At 43.4% G+C, this 16,282-nt stretch overlaps 1 protein-coding gene across 1 annotated transcript in view; it reads right to left on the bottom strand.

Moving 5' to 3' along the window:
* EFHC2 (EF-hand domain containing 2) overlaps positions 1 to 9,249 on the bottom strand; it is a 155,525-nt gene extending 146,276 nt beyond the window's left edge. The window contains exons 1-4 of the mRNA XM_041002940.1: positions 9,180 to 9,249; positions 8,206 to 8,484; positions 7,298 to 7,366; positions 6,337 to 6,404 (exon numbers count right to left, since the gene is read on the bottom strand). Of these exons, the coding sequence (XP_040858874.1) occupies positions 6,337 to 6,404; positions 7,298 to 7,366; positions 8,206 to 8,484; positions 9,180 to 9,249 (486 nt within the window). The remainder of the gene's footprint in view (positions 1 to 6,336; positions 6,405 to 7,297; positions 7,367 to 8,205; positions 8,485 to 9,179) is intronic.
* Between the last annotated feature and the right edge of the window lie 7,033 nt (positions 9,250 to 16,282).

Genomic DNA, 16,282 nt, shown 5'->3' with positions numbered 1-16,282 from the left:
CTGGATGGGAAGTGGAGCTGCCAGGATTAGAACCGACGCCCATATGGGATCCCGGGTGCGTTCAAGGCAAGGACTTTTAGCCGCTAGGCCATGCCGCCAGGCCCTGTTTTCTTTTTTTAACAACATAAGAATTAAGTGATGTAAAGGGTAATTTTATTTACATTTGGGAAAAATAAAGACAAAGAACCATCTGGACAAAGAAAAATCTAGTGGAAGGAGTCCCTGCCCTGATAATTAAATTTACTATAAAGCTACAGAAATTCAATTGATCAACGAGATCCAGGGAACAAAACAGTAAACGTAGAAGAGACACACCTAAATGTATACTCGGTGGACTTTTTACAGAGATACAAAGACAATTTAATGGAAGGATAGCCTTTCCAAGGGATAATGCCGGAGCAGTTGGGCATCTAGAGATCTGAAACAGTAGTCATGACCTAAACACACACGTTATACAAAAATTAACCTGAAATGGATCACAGATTTTAAAATAAAATAAAGCATGAGGCTATAAAACGTTTATTAAAAAAATAAGAATCATAGGAAAAATCTTTAGGATCTAGATCTAGGCATAAAGTTTTCAGTCTTGCCAAATACATCATTAGGAAAGCCAAGAATTTGTTTAGCCTTCAACTGGTCAAGCGGGTCACTGTCACAGTTGATACTGTCAGGTGGAATTTAAGTCCTGGGGCCTGAGTATAAAGGATTTAAAATACTCAGCTCTTGAGCCAGGCATGTGAACCAGAACCTCCACTCCATAGGACGCTTTTGGCTAAAGGGTGGGGAGCGCAGCCTGGCCCAACTGCTTTAAAAGCAGCCAGCATTGGGCCCGGTGGTATGGCCTAGCTAAAGTCCTTGCCTTGAACGTGCTGGGATCCCATATGGGCACCAGTTCTAATCCCGGCAGCTCCATTTCCCAACCAGCTCCCTGCTTGTGGCCTGGGAAAGCAGTCCAGGACGGCCCAAAGCTTTGGGACCCTGCACCTGTGTGGGATACCTGAAAGAAGTTCCTGGATCCTGGCTTCAGATTGGCATAACATCAGCCGTTGCGCTCACTTGGGGAGTGAATCATCGGACGGAAGATCTTCCTGTCTCTCCTCCTCTCTGTATATCTGACTTTGTAATAAAAATAAAATAAATCTTAAAAAAAAAAAAAAGCAGCCAGCATCATCTTAGCTTGGGTGGCCAGTGCATCTATCAGCGCTGGGCTCCACCCACTGGCCACCTGCCCACAAACTCTAGGGACTTGTGATTGAGATATTACTGCCTAGGGGCATCCATGGATAAGGCCACCATATGCGTAGGTGAGGAATGAATCCTGAGAGACACCCAACAACAGGACTACTGTACTTGCAGGTAAGCAAGGGGACTGAGACCTGGTGATTTGGAGGGAAGAGACTAGAAGATCTGTATGGGTCAGACTGATTATCAACCCACATGGGAGTCCTGAAATGGACTTGTTAGTGCAGAACATTGCTAACTGCTACATGCCAGACCATATGAAAGCTAGGGCTAGGGGCCTGTCTAGCAGTGCTAGATCCCAGTACCTGACTAAGTAACTAAGTGTCAGAAGAGGGGACGGGTCACATTAGGCAGGGCCATGACACTAACCAACACACCAGAGAACCAGGTACAGGGGTAGCTTCTGCAGGGGACAAGTGCCCCCACCCCCTGTGGTAATACAAGTCCTGCTGGTTAGCTCAAGAGGTGGGCTGAACTAGGTGTGATCATGGAACCTGCCAACACTCAGCAGGTACTAGAGCCGAGAATAGGCTGGACAGGCCCAGGACACAGCACCTGCATGTGCATCCTAAAACAGGATGTGAGGCAGGCCAGGCCGCAACATTCACCAGCTCATACAAAGGCCAAGATGGAGGGGCAGGCTATGCCAGGAAAGGGCCTAGCACCTGCTGGAGCATGTGAGATCTGGGTCTGGGAGTGGACTAAGTGGGGGAACCTGGGAAACTCCCCTAGTGGGTCATAACTACCTTTGGTGGGTCATAACTACCCTAGTGGGTCACAACTCTCTCTGATCCAGGCCTGGGGGTAGGGTAAGCTGGGCACGGTAACTCCAACTGTTGGAGTTCCTGCCCCACTGGAATAAACCTCCTAAGATACCTCGTTGCATCTGGTGTTTTCGGCTTACAGGAAAGAACCAGGCTGCGGGAATTAGTTGTGTGTAATAATGTAACAACTAACAACTAGAACTTTGCCTGTTTTAAATAACTAACACTTGGGATGTGCTCAGCTACTTTCCCATACACATTAGCAGGGAGCTGGATCAGAAGTAGAGCAGCCAGTGCTGCGAGCAGTGGAATAACCCACCACAACATAGTGCCAGCCCACCCTCTAGCCTTGTTTTAAGCAAAGTCAAGACACATACTGGGAGAAAGTATGGTACGCTCACAAATCCAACCATGGACTTGCATTCAAAAATTTTTAAAATACCTCTCAAGACTCAGCAGGAAACAACTCCATAAAAAAACAGAACCTGACAATTCCCCAAAGGAGTTATAGTATGGCAAATAAGCAGATGAAAAGATGTTCAGCATCATAGCCAATAGGGAAATAATCAAAGTCAAATCAAGATGCAACACTATTGTACACCTACCAAAATGGCTAATCCAAGATACTGCTCAAACCAGTGGCTCACAAGGATTCAGAATCGCAATTCTCATTCACTGCTGGTGAGAATGCAAAGCGGCACACCACCTTGGAAAGACAGTTGGGCAACTTCTTATGAGGTTAAGCATATGATTTACTGCACAGCCAGTTCCAAACATCCTATCAGAGTCAATTATCCCACCTGTCATAGGAAACCAATAAATATTACTCACTGTTTGTAACTTTCTACTCTGAGAGCAAAACTTTTATTTAACACAGTTGAAAATTAAATCAATGGATGCTTATCTCAAGTTTTTCCCAGAATTCAGCATGTATGTGACAAAATGCAAGCAGCAGTTTCACTTGAGTGAGGTAAACTTTAAACTTTGTTCTTCATTTGTAGTGAGAAAAATAAGTAACAGTAGAGCAGGCATTGCGGGACAGCTGTCAGAGTGCTAGCATCCCATGACAGAGTGCTGGTTTGATTCCTGGTTGCTTTGCTTCCAATCCAGCTCCCTGCTCATGTACCTGAGAAGGCCACAGAAGATGGTGCAAATGCTTGGGTCCCTGCCACCCATGTAGAAAATCAGGATGAAACTCTTGACTCCTGCTTTGGCCTGTCCCAGCTTCAACCATTAAAGCCATTTGAGAAGTAAGCCAGCACATGGAAAATAATTCCCTCTCTCTCTCAACCTTTCCAATAAAAAATTATTTTTTTAATCCAAGAAAGGTATACACAACCTGATATTTCCTTTCAAAAAAATTATTTTATTAGAAAGTCAGATATACAGAGAGGAGGAGAGAGCCAGATATACAGAGAAGATAGAATCATCTGTCTGAATGTTCATTCCCCAAGTGTCAGCAATGACTGGAGCTGAGCTAATCAGAAGCCAGGAACCAGGAGCTTCTTCTGGGTCTCCCACGTGGGTGCAGGGTCCCAAGGCTTTGGGCAGTCCTCCACTGCTTTCCTAGATCACAAGCAGGGAGCTGGATGGGACTCAGAGCCACGAGGATTAGAACCTGTGCCCATATGGGATCCCGGTGGCTGCAAGGTGAGGACTTTAGCCGAAAGGCTACCACAACCGGACCCCTGAAGTTTCCTTTATGATACTCACAGTTGTTTTAGAGTTCTGGCCTTTCATGGCAAGGGCAAAGAGTAAGTGAATCAGTTGGCTAAAATCAACAAATCTGGGGCCTGGCACAATGACTCAACAAGTTAAACCTCCACCTGCAGGCTCTGATCCCATATGGGCACCAGTTTGTGCCCTGGTTGCCCTACTTCCCTACTTAAACCCTGGGAAAGCAGTGGAGGAAGGCTCAAATTCTTGGGACGCTGCACCCACTTAGGAGACCCAGAGGAGGCTCCTGGCTCTTGATTACTGGCTGATGTCTCCTGGCTTTGGATCAGCTCAGCTCCAGCCATTGTGGCCACTTGAAGAGTGAACCAGGGGATGGAAAATCTTTCTGTCTCGCCCCCTCTGTGTAAATCTGATTTCTCAATAAAAACTTTAAGAAATCTTTTCTAAAATTTTAACAAATCCACAGAAAACAAAATCTTTACTCAAAAAAGACTATTAGGGTGGGACATTCGGCACTGTGGCTGAGACAGTGCTTGGGATGCCCAGATTCGAGTTTCAGCTTTTCTCTAGATGTCAGCTTTCCACTAATATAGACCCTGGGAAGCAGCAGATAATAGTTCAATCGCTTGAGTCCTTGCCAACCATCAAGGAGACACAGACGAAGTTCAACAGGTGATCTCTCTTTCAAGTAAATAAATAAGCAAAACTTTTTTAAAAATCACTTTAAGAGAGTACAGTGGTGTAGTGGACTAAGCTGCTGCCTGCAACACCAACGTCAAATATCTGAGTCTACTTCTAATTCTGCTAACGTGCCTAGAAGGCAGCAGAGGATGGCCCAAGTATTGGGGTCTGCTGCCACCTACTTCAGAGGCACTGATAGAGTCCCTGGCTCCTGCTTCAGCCTGGCCCAGACCTGGCACCTGAGGCCAGTTGGAGAGTGAAACAGCAGATGGAAGTGCTTTCTTTCTCTCTTTCTCTTTCTATCACTCAATCCTTCAAATAAATATTATCTTTTTAAAGAAATTTTAATAAGAAGATTCCCGATTCCCCCAAGATAAAAAGACTGAGATTTGGAGCAATAAAAATCTCTTGAAATTAGTTAAAGGTTATAGCCGCACAACAACATGAATGCCACTGAAACTGGTATACTTATTATTGGCTAACGGCTAATTTTACATTATGCCATGTTTAGCTTCTTTTTTAATATATTTATTTTTATTGGAAAGGCAGATCAGACTTACAGAGAGGAGACAGAGTGAAATATCTTCCATCTACTGATTCACCCCTCCCCCCCCCAAATGACTATAACAGCCAGAGCTGAACTGATCTGAAGCCAGGAGCCCGGAGCTTCTTCCAGCTCTCCCACACAGGTGCAGGATCCCAAGGCTTTGAGCCATCCTCTTCTGCTTTTCCAGGCCACAAGCAGGAAGCTTGATGTGAAGTGAAACACCCAGGACATGAACCGGTGTCCATACGGGATCCTGGTGGTTGCAAGGTGATCACTTTAGCCACTAGGCTACTTGCACTGGGCCCAAATTTGTCTTTTAAACTCATTTTTCCACAAACTTTTCAATGTATCTTTCTGTTTTAGAAATAACTACTTCCACTAAGGTCAGAAAGATAACTTCCCATGTTATCTTCTAGAAAATTTGTTCTTACGTTTCATGATTAGATCTAATTAGACGAGATCGGGCGTGTTGCGACTGTAAGCCTGTGTGTGTGTTTGGAAAGAGGTAGGGATTAGATGTTTTTTTCCTGTATGGATATTCAGTAGGCTCGGGATCATTTTTGGCAAATGGGACTGTCCACTTCTCTGAAGCGTCACCTTTGTCATAAATCAAGCATGTAATTATAGATACCTCTGCTGATAGTCTCATGAATGCAGTTAAAGCAAAATTATTTATTTATTTATTTATTCATTTATTTATTTAGCACTTTGTCCTGGGGGAGGAAAGAACCAGAGAGTGATAATATACTTATCAGATACCGTGGACTACTGATTAACAAATCAATATGTATTTATTGAGTTTCAGTGTATACCCAAACCAGGTAACTATGTTTAAAAATTGTTGCACTAGCTTTGTTGGAAAATATGTTAAGTGTTATAATACACATAGCTATTACTCTTACTGTTATTCTTAAGCTAAGATGTTCTCTGGCCTGGAACGACCAGAAAGCAGTTATGTGACCCTATCCATTGCTTTGACTGACCCTTGCTGAATTAAATTATTAAGTGAAAAAGTATGGCCTCCTGTAGACACCATACTTACTCTTTGGGTTTAAAATTGTAACAGGAGCTGACTTTCACTACTTTGTCATGGAAGCTAAAGAACTTGATTCTGACTTTACTATCAGTCATGAGCCATAGACTGACTGCAGCACACAGCCGGTGATGTGCAACCTGAAGTTTTGGGTTTGAACTACAAGTATGTGCCTTCTAAAATGGGGACATTTGTATCACTGATGATGTTAAAACTCGTTTGCCATGCATCCATTGAAAACCTTAGGGAAAGGTCATAGTTGTATTCCAGACACATGGTGTCTTGACCCAGCAACTTGCATGCTGGATTGGCACTGAGCTAAGAGTCTCGGGCATCCCTTCTGCAGCCTTCTGGACAGACGGTTGCATTGCTGAGCTGAATCTCATTCTTACCAATAGCGAGGAGCTTGGCTGTCTCTGCTTTGGATGAAGTTGCCTTGCTACCACCTTAGGTGGCTGTGCTGTGAATGGCCAAATAATTTCTTATGAAGCAAAAGCTGCTTCAGAAACACACATTCTAATTTGCAGAAGTACAATAAGGTAGGAAATAAATGAATCATGGCTATAATATTTAAAAAGAAGGGGAAAAAAGATAAATGGAGCTCCTGGCTCCTGGTTTTAGCTTGGCCCAGACCTTGACTGTTGATGCAGATGGAAAACATTATTCTTGTCTTTGTGTGTCTCTGTCACTTTGCTATCCAAATAAATACATTTTTAAAAAAGAAAAAAAGGTACAAAAATATTCAAACAGAATGAAATTAAAAGTGAGAGTGTGCTGTGCTCAGGAGGAGTGTATGTTGTCTCATGAACTTTTCCTTGAACTGTTGCCGGCATGCACATGTGCGGCCCTGTGGAAATGCTGCTTTGCTCTGCTTGCAGTCAGCATTTCAAAACCACTCAGAGCCACCTCTACGCCTCAGTGGTTGTTCTTTTTCTCTAACATCAAATCAACTTCTTCCAAGGCCTAGTTTCAGGTGGAGCTCAGTAGAACAGGGGATAAAACCAGGAACTGGGGCCTAGCATGACAGCCTAGTCGCTAAATGCTCAACTTTCACGTGCCAGGATCCCATATGAGCACTGGTTTGTATCCCAGCTGCTCCACTTCCCATCCAGCTGCCTGTTTGTAGTCAGGGAAAGCAGCAGAGGATGCTCAAAGCCTCGGGATCCTGCACCCACGTGGGAGACCCAGAAGAAGCTCCTGGTTCCTGGCTTCGGATCAGTTCAACTCTGGCCATTGCAGCCACCTGGGTAGTGAATCATCAGATGGAAGATCTTCCTCTCTGTCTCTCCTCCTCTCTGTATATCTGACTTTCCAATAAAAATAAATAAATCTTTAAAAGAGAGAGAGAAATACCCAAATGGCCGCCAAACACAGCAAACAAGCTCAATTTCATTAGCAACTGGAGAAGTACAAATGGGAAACCTAAAAAGTGGAAAAGGCATATAGTGCAACAGCAAAGATACCACTTGTTCCACCTGCATCCCACATCAGACTATGAGAGTGAAGTCCCAGCTGTGGCTCCTGATTCCAGCTTCCTGATAATGCATGCCCTGAGAAGCAGACGGTGATGGCGCAAGTGGCTGGGCCATTGGCCCTCACCTGGGAAAGCAGACTGAGTTCTGTTCCTGGCTTGGGCCAGGCCCTGTCACTGTGGACACTTTCCCTCTGCCGTTCACGGGGTTAGGTGACACTGTAGCCTAATTAGCTCCACTTCCTACTCAGCTCCCTGCTAATGCACCTGGGAAAGCAGTGGAAGACAGCACTTGGGCCCCAGCCACCCAGGTGGGAAACCTGGCCCACCTGGCTTCACCGCGGCCTACTGCCGGCCACTGGCGCTGTTCGAAGTAGCTCGGCAGCTGGAAAAGCTCTCTCCTTGTCTCGGTCTCCCCACCACTCCCTTCTTTCAAATAAGTAAATTTTTTAAGTGCTCAACTCAAGATAAGTATGTAAAGCGACCAAAGGCCAGCACTGGCGACTCCCTCGAACGTCAGCCTCAACCATTATTACCATTATCACATCATTAGCTACCCTTCGAGCCTCCTGCCTTCTCTAAGCCTTCTCCTTATGAAACTGTCCAAAAAGTTCCCAGATGCGATTAGGGAGGAAGGAGGAAACCTGTGTAAAGTTTGGTCCACGTGGAACACGACCCGCAAAACCACAAGCAGCTGGGAGAAGGGCCTGAGGAGGCCGCCTGGCTCCACCGTTGCCTGGAACCCCAAACTCGGACCAGACCTTCGACCCCGAATTTCGAGGCTACTCACATCGCGGTTGAAGTTGTTCCCCGGCAGCGCCGGCAAGGCCATCGCCGTTCCTCAGCTTGGGAGGGTCAGAGGGTCGGAGAGGCGAGGGCACCGCCGTGAACGGCTCTCGCGCCGCCGCGGTGTTTAGCCCCCCTCCCGTCTCGTTACCTGGAGACGGGTGGGAGGCGGGGCCAGAGCGGAAGGCGGGGCTGGAGTGGGCAGGGGGCTCCGACGCAGGGGCGGGGCCAGGCCGGAACCTTCTCGAGTGTACCTCCGCCCCCCACAGCCCCCGTGTCCGCTCTAGCCACGGCCCCCACACATAGCAAATGTGTGCTCCACACTACGCGGGGTGCACGTTCAGGGACGTGCAAACGACTCCCGCCCCCTCCGCTTTCTGCTTAACCGTGGACTTGCACTCCAGTTCTTGGCACAAAGGTTGTTTTAATTGGCCGTTTGAGCACCAGCTTACAGAGGAAGTCGAGAAGATAATAAATACGACATCCTCCTGCGCTGCGATGTAACACAAGTTGATGTTATGTGTAGTGACATTTTTGTTGTGCAACAAAAGGAACTGAAGCTAAAGGCGCCTACAGCCTCCACAAAAAACCCTTCCAGGGATCACCACGACTTTCTTCTGTCCTTCCTGTCTACCTGTTTATATTGGAATCAAGCGTTTGTAAGGTCCGATCAGGAATGACCAGGGACAGGGTCGGGTGGCCCAATGTGACCACTGACTCCCCATAATTCACCCAAAGGCCAGCCCAGGAGCCCCCAGAGCACTTCCCCCAAACACTTAGAGCTAATCCCTCCCTCAGCCCACGGACAGCTGGCTTTCAGTGTCCACTTCCAGCTCCGTTTTGGGCCCACTATTTCTTAGCCAATTTTCTTCTTTAAATGCACACATACACACACACACACAATCTAATTGATCTTGCCTCAGAGCCAGGCTTTTGGTAATTCCCAATGCAACTATTATGTTCGTGCTGCAGCATTACTCTTCCACAGACTTCTGAGATCCAATTTCTTAGCCTGGTCTAAAGAGCCTTTGTCGGGCGCACCGGTCATCCTCCCCCCGCCTTTTTTTTTTTTTTAAGATTTATTTATTTTTCCTGCAAAGGCAGATTTACAGAAGGAGAAACAGAGAGAGGAATGGATATTCTATCCACTGCTTCACTCCCAGGATGGCCTCAACAACCAGAGCTGAGCTGATCCAAAGCCAGGAACCTCTTCCAGGTCTCCCACACGGGTGCAGGGTCCAAAGGCTTTGGGCCCACTTCGAATGCTTTCCCAGGGCAGAAGCAGAGAGCCGGATACGAAATAGAGCAGCTATCACACGAACCAGTGCCTGTACGGGATCCTGGCGCTTACCCCACTACACCATGGTGCTGGACTCTATTATTCCTTTCTTTGCCCCCAGCTCTGAGAAAGCACTGGCAGTTTTCAAATCAGGCTTTGTTGTTCTTCCGCTTTGGGCTTTTGTTAATGACACCGTGTGCTAGAAACATCTCTCCTTGTCATCTTTTGAAAGGCAAGCATTAGAGATTTTTCATCAGCTGGTTCGTTCTCCATATTACCCTATTAGTGGCGGCTTGGCTAGGCTGAAGTCAGGAGCCAGGAACTCCATCTGGGTCTCCCACGTGGATGGCAGGGGCCCAGGCGCTTGGGTCATCTTCCAGTGGTTTTCCACGCACATCAGTGGGGAGCTGGACCAGAAGCAGACTAGTAGGGACAGAAAACAGCATCCCAGAGGCTCACTCCCATGCAGCCACAAAACCAGATTTCTTCTTTTCATTTATCTTTGCTGTTTTTCAAGGACAGATTCAGTGTGAGGAGAGGGACCTAAAAGGTTTGGACATTTCTGGGAAATGTTTCTTCACCGTCTTCCTGCCCACTCCTCCATCTATATCAGGTGTCCCGGTCTAATTGAGGCTTGCACTGTGCTACAATTGTAACCTTGTGTTTACTTGCTGCTTCTCTTTAAAAACCCCACAAATTCCTCTCCTGGCAGGGACTGAAGCTCCCTTTTTGAATTCATCAACAATATCCCTTGTTGTTTTCTCCATTTACAGATTTCACACTATAATTTCTGCCGCCTATTTTTTAAGGAAGTTTTTGTTTGTTTGTTTGTTTTCTCCACACCTTGATACACAGAAATAGAAGTCATTTATTTTTAATGCATTTTACGATTATGCCACCAATTATTTACGCACTTGCTGTCATAGTGATGGCAATGGCAATGTTTCCAATTTTGCAATAATTATAACAGTACTACAACGGAAGACCTTCAGTCTTGACTTGTTCCTTTGGAAATTTTCTAGGTCACATCCTTATGGATTAATCACCCACATTGAGGAATGCATGCCTCCCCAGATAGATGAATCAGAAAGTCCCCCTCTTCAAATTGTATAATATTGGGCAATCATCTGAGGAAGTGTGGAATGATATGCTGGTGTTATTTTGTTTCTAATTCCTAGCACAGCTGATTATCTTGTTCCATTTGTTTGCTATCTTTTTATGTGACTTGTCTATTTATAGCATTTGATAATTTTTATTAATGAGGCAATCTGTGTCCTAAATCTATTTGGAACTTGCATTGTGATGTAGAAGATAAAGCCTTCAACATCTTGTTTCGCCACTTGGTAAGTATTCTATACTGTTGCTTTGTTTTTTCCCTTTCATTCAAGAGTTGTTCAACAAAATGTTTTCATGCTTTTAGTCAGAGGGGACTTTGGAATATTTTTACACTTGTTTTTTTAATTCTGATTTTGCCTTATGATAGGAAAGAATTGTAACCTTTCTATTGTACACATCTAACCAATACTTTCTGATGTAATCTATGATCAGTTTTTTTTAAAGATTTGTTATTCAGAAAGCAGAATCACAAAGAGAAAAAGAGAGGTTACATTCACAATTCAGTCTCTAAACAGCTGCATGGGCCTGGGTCATAGGGCCAGGCTGGTGCTTAAAACTCCATGTAGATCTCCCACACAGGTACAGGGGCCAGAGCCCTTGTACCATCTTCCACTGTCTTCCTAGGTGCTGTAGCAGGAAGCTGGATCCAAAGTGGAGCAGCTGGGATCTGAACAAGCACTACAATGTGGGATGCTGCAGTCTCAGGTTCTGAAGGTCAGTACGGATCAATGAGGTCTGTTTGATGGATTATGTCATTTATTGTTCTTATGTCCTTCCTTAAATTTCTGCTACCTGATCTGTTTTGCACTGGAAATGGTCTGTACATCTCCTACTAAGTATTAGTACAAAGGCTCAAGCTCTGCCTGCAAGTGCCAGCCTCCCATACAGGCGTTGGTTTGTGCCACGGCTGCTCCAATTCTGATCCAGCTCCCTGCTGTGGCCTAGGTAGGAAAGCAATGAAAGATGGTCTGAAACCTTTCTGAGCATTAAAGATATCTTCCTTTTCATAATTGAGTTAAACACATTCATACTTATTGTTAAGACTTATTTGTTAAAACTTATTTTTATCTCAAATCCAACATATAATCGTATGATTATACATTGTACATCATTACCATGTGCATTGCATATATTTACTGTTTCTTTTTTCTTAATATGTGTTTTCTTTGCTTTAATCTTCCCTAGGTTAGGTATTTAGGAAGGCTTGTATTTTTGTTCTAGTTTTTATCTTTGTACTTTAAATGTTTTTAAAATATATGATATGAACAAAACAGTTGCCTTCTATATCAGTGGGATCCATATCTGTGGATTCAGCCAACTATAATAGAAAATATTGGGGAGAAAACTGCATGTGTACTGAACATGCACAGAAACTTTTTCCTTGTCATTATTCCCTAAGCAAGATGTATAGTAGAACAACTATTAGCATAGTATTTACATTAGTTCACAAATAATCAAGAATTCGAGTATATAGGAAGATGCATGAAAGTTCTATACTACTACCACCTCATTAGTATAAGAGCCACGAGCTCCTGTAGATTTTCAGGAGATCCTGAAAGCAACAACTAGGATACTAAATTTAACATAATTATAGCTAATAAATTTAAATTTTTAATTTCAATAAACACAATTCTAATTTCTAGAAATATCATTTCTCCAATTTTTTGTCTTTCTTAAAATAAAATCATACTCTTAAAATTTCTCCTGCTATTTTTAAAAGATTTTCATTTATTTTACTTAAAAGGCAGAGAGACCAGAGAGGGAGCAGAAAGACAGAGGGTTTTCACCCATTGGTTTACTTTCCAAATGGCTTCAAGAGCCAGGTCTGAAGCTGGCTGAATCCAAAAGCCAGGAGTTCCTCCCAGGCCTCTTGAGCCATCATTTGCTGCCTCCCAGGAACATTGGCAGGAAGCTGCATCAGAAGCGGAAGTGGGAAGAAATCTCAGGCACTCCAGTACGGGTGTGGAAGTCCCAAGGGGCAACTGTACCCACTGTGCCACAACACTCATGCCTCCCTTATCATTTCAAACATTTTGATGACATACTTAACCTGGAGTTCATAACCAATAATGTTAATTACATGTTTTTGGGCCCTCACTTTCTGATGTTGACTGATGCTCCTTCATGGCAGGTAGTCTCCTTACGGGTTTATAAATGTTTATGGTAACCTTGTCTAAGTGACAACTCTTAGAGCAAGGACTGGCACCTTCTCATTCTACAGAAGGTATTCTAATATTTCATCACTTACATGCACTAAATACCACATTCCCAGCTATACTCCTCACAGAGGCCTCTGCCTTCCACAGTAAAAGTATTTTCCCAGAGAAATACTTCTGATCACAATGATTTTCTTATGAAAGTAATGGAAGAAAATATCTTAAGTTCAGATCATCTGGAATATCTAGGACTTGAGGCTGCCACACAGCCATACCTGGCTCCCCCTTGGGACACATGGATGTGTTCACCTCTGCACTTCGCTGTGTGCTTTCTGCATTCTGTTAGCTTCTCCCATTCATAGAGTCCTAAATTTACAGATTCAATTATTTTTCATTGTACAAGTATTATCGAGCATCTACTCTGAAGGGTTATGAACTCTTACACTCACTGGAATAAAATCATGGTTGTGAACACAGTGAACACTTTTAACCACCCCAGATCAGTCTTTTATAAGTTGAAAATTCATGAGTTCTTCCTTCAATTTCCTTGCATGACACATGTCTTCCCATTTTACATCCCCTGAACATCTGAAATGGCATATAGCTCCTTTAGAAATAAATTTCAAGTAAACTGGCTTCAAGAATTGCAAGACAGCACTGAAATAACCGAAGACACCTTGAGGCATGTCAAGACCAGCTCTGGAAAGTTACTGATTTCAAAGAGTCTGTGTTACACATCCATGCATGAAGGAAACATTGGGGAGGCTCACACGGTCACCACTTCTGAGCAAGCTCACACTGGCCTAGAAGCAAGGAAATATTTGCCCAGTTGGAGAATTTCTTTTGAGAAATGAGGTCATCTCGCTACAAGAGCCTTGCTACCAGATGCAGCAGGAGGGGAATGCCTTTGACCATGTTCCAAACAGACTTCCTTTTCTCCTCCCAGGAAGCCTTACCTGTCAATTCTCCCTTACTCTGATGCCCTCTTAAACATCCTGCTCCATTCCTCCCAGCTCCTGCAAGATGACCCTTTTCATTATTTTGAGCTTACTTCGGTTATATGCACCTTTCAAGTTCCCATGCTGAGCATTTAAAGAACTAGCATCAGTCTTTCACACAATAACAGTAGAAAAGAAAGAAGCACTTCAAGGAGGATTTTTTTCTTTTTTTAAGAGAAAAGAAGGAGGAAGAATGAGAATTTTTTTATTTCTTTTAAATAATAACTTTATTTATTTGAAAGGGGGAGTTACAGAGAGAGAAGGGAGGAGAGAAATCTTCCATCTGTTGGTTCATTCTCCAAATACAACGCCAAGGGCTGCCAGCAGCTTCTTCTGGGTCTTCCACATGGATACATGGGCCCATCCTCTGCTGCCTTCCCAAGCACATTAGCAAGGAGCTGAATCAGAAGTGGAGTAGCAAGGATTTGAAATGGTGTTCATAAGGGGTGCCGGTATCATAGGTGTTAGCTTAACCCACTATGCCACAGTGCTGGCCCTAGGAAAATGCTTCTTGACCGATTCCATGAGTCCAGTATTACCTTGACATTGAAACTAAGAAAATTACAGAAAAAGAAAACTACAGACCAGTATCTCTTATTGATGGAGACAGAGACCTTCACAAAATACTAACAAATTAAATCAACTAATAAAGGATTATATACCGTGATGTAGTGGAATTTTCTCCAAGAATGCAAAATTTGTTCAGCATCTGAAAAACAATGTATCACACCACTAATATAATAAAGAACAAAAACCATCTAACCATTTGAAGTGGCAGGCATTTGGCATGATTGGTAAGTCACCATGTCACTTGCATTTCACATTGTTGTTGTATCTGGGTTCACATCTTGACTCCTCCACTTCTGATTCAACTTTCTACTAATACTAATACAGTGAATGCAGGCTCAAGTGCTTCAAATCCCTGATACCCATGGAGAGATCTGGATTGACTTCCAAGCTCCTGGCTCCCAGGTGGATTGAGAGGGCCCAGAAACCTACATGTAACAACTAAAACTACCACACACATAAAAGAAAACACAGGAATCAATCTCCTTGATCTTAGTGCAGGCAGTAGTTTGTCAAATAAAATGCCAAAATCACCAGTAAAAAAGAAAAACACAGCAGTTAGAATTCATCAAAACTAAAGACTTCTGTACTTCAAAAGGAATTTTTGGTTATCATCACTAAGTTAAAACATATCTTCAAATCATGGGAGAATTATTTACCAACCATATACCTAACAAATAATAAAATGATACCTAGAATCTGTATGTAAAAGCTCATAATTCAGAACAGCATCTGTAAAAAATAAATAACCCAATTTTTAAATGAACAAAGGATTTGTATATTTTCCCAAAGAAGATAAAGAAATAACCACTAGGCAAAACTTCTCAACATTGTGAGTGACTAGAGAAGCATAAATCAAAGCCACTTTATAATGGCTAGGATAGTTTTATATACATATAATACATATGATATACATTTGGAAAAAAAGAGAAAAATCACAAATGTTGTCAAGGATACAGGGAAACTGGCAATCTCATTCATTTTGCTGGTAGAAACGTAAAATAGTTCACCTGCTTTGGTAAACCATCTGGGAGTTCCTCAAAAATGTAAGCACTTGGTTAGCCAGTGACCCAGCAATTACAACTTTCAGTATATACTAAAAAGAAGTGAAAACTGAAGACAGGCATTGGCCTAGCAGTTAAGATACCCATGTCTGCTATCGGTGGTTAGGTATGACGCTTACCTTTGGCTTCTGATTCCAGCTTCCTGTAGATCCTGGGAGGCAGCACTGATGACTCAAGTAACCGAATTGCTGCCACCCACATGGGAGACCTAGATTGCAGACTCCCAGCATCTGCCTGGCCTAAGCCCAGCTATTGAGCAAATGTAGGTAGTAAAGAGTCTGGCATAATAGCCTGGTGGCTAAATCCTTACCTTGTACACCCAGGATCGCAGATGGGCACCAATTTGTGTCCCGGCTGCTCCACTTCCCATCCAGTTCCCTGCTTGTAGCCTGGGAAAGTAGTAGAGCATGGCCCAAAGCCTTGGTACCCTATACCTGTGTGGGAGACCCAGAAGAAGCTCCTGTCTCCTGGCTTCAGATCAGCTCACTCTCAGCTGTTGCAGCTACTTGGGCAGTGAATCAGTGGAAAGAAGATCTTTTTTTCTGTCTCTCCTTATTTCTGTATATCTCTCTGTTTATAGCCTTTCTAATAAAATTTTTTAAGGTAGGTAGTAAAAAATTAAACATGTATTGTACAAAAGCTTGTTCAGAAAAGTCCCTAGCAGCATTATTCATAGTCAAGAGGTGAAAATATCCCAAATGTCTGTCAGTTGATGAATGGATGAGAAAACTGGAATATGTACACAGTAAAACGTTATTCAGCCATGAAATGGAATGAATTGCTGCATGCTACAGAACCTAGAAAACATTAGCAAAAGAAGTGAGACATAAAAGGCCGCATATTGTATGATTCTGTTCATATGGATTGTCCAGAATCAGCAAATCTATAGAAAGCAAGTTTA

Source organism: Ochotona curzoniae, unplaced genomic scaffold (assembly GCF_017591425.1).
Source record: "Ochotona curzoniae isolate NIBS_2020 unplaced genomic scaffold, NIBS_Ocur_1.0 contig_1274, whole genome shotgun sequence".
Lineage (NCBI taxonomy): Eukaryota > Metazoa > Chordata > Mammalia > Lagomorpha > Ochotonidae > Ochotona > Ochotona curzoniae.
The sequence above is the reverse complement of the archived record's forward strand: the minus strand, read 5'-3'. Positions and strand labels throughout refer to the sequence as shown.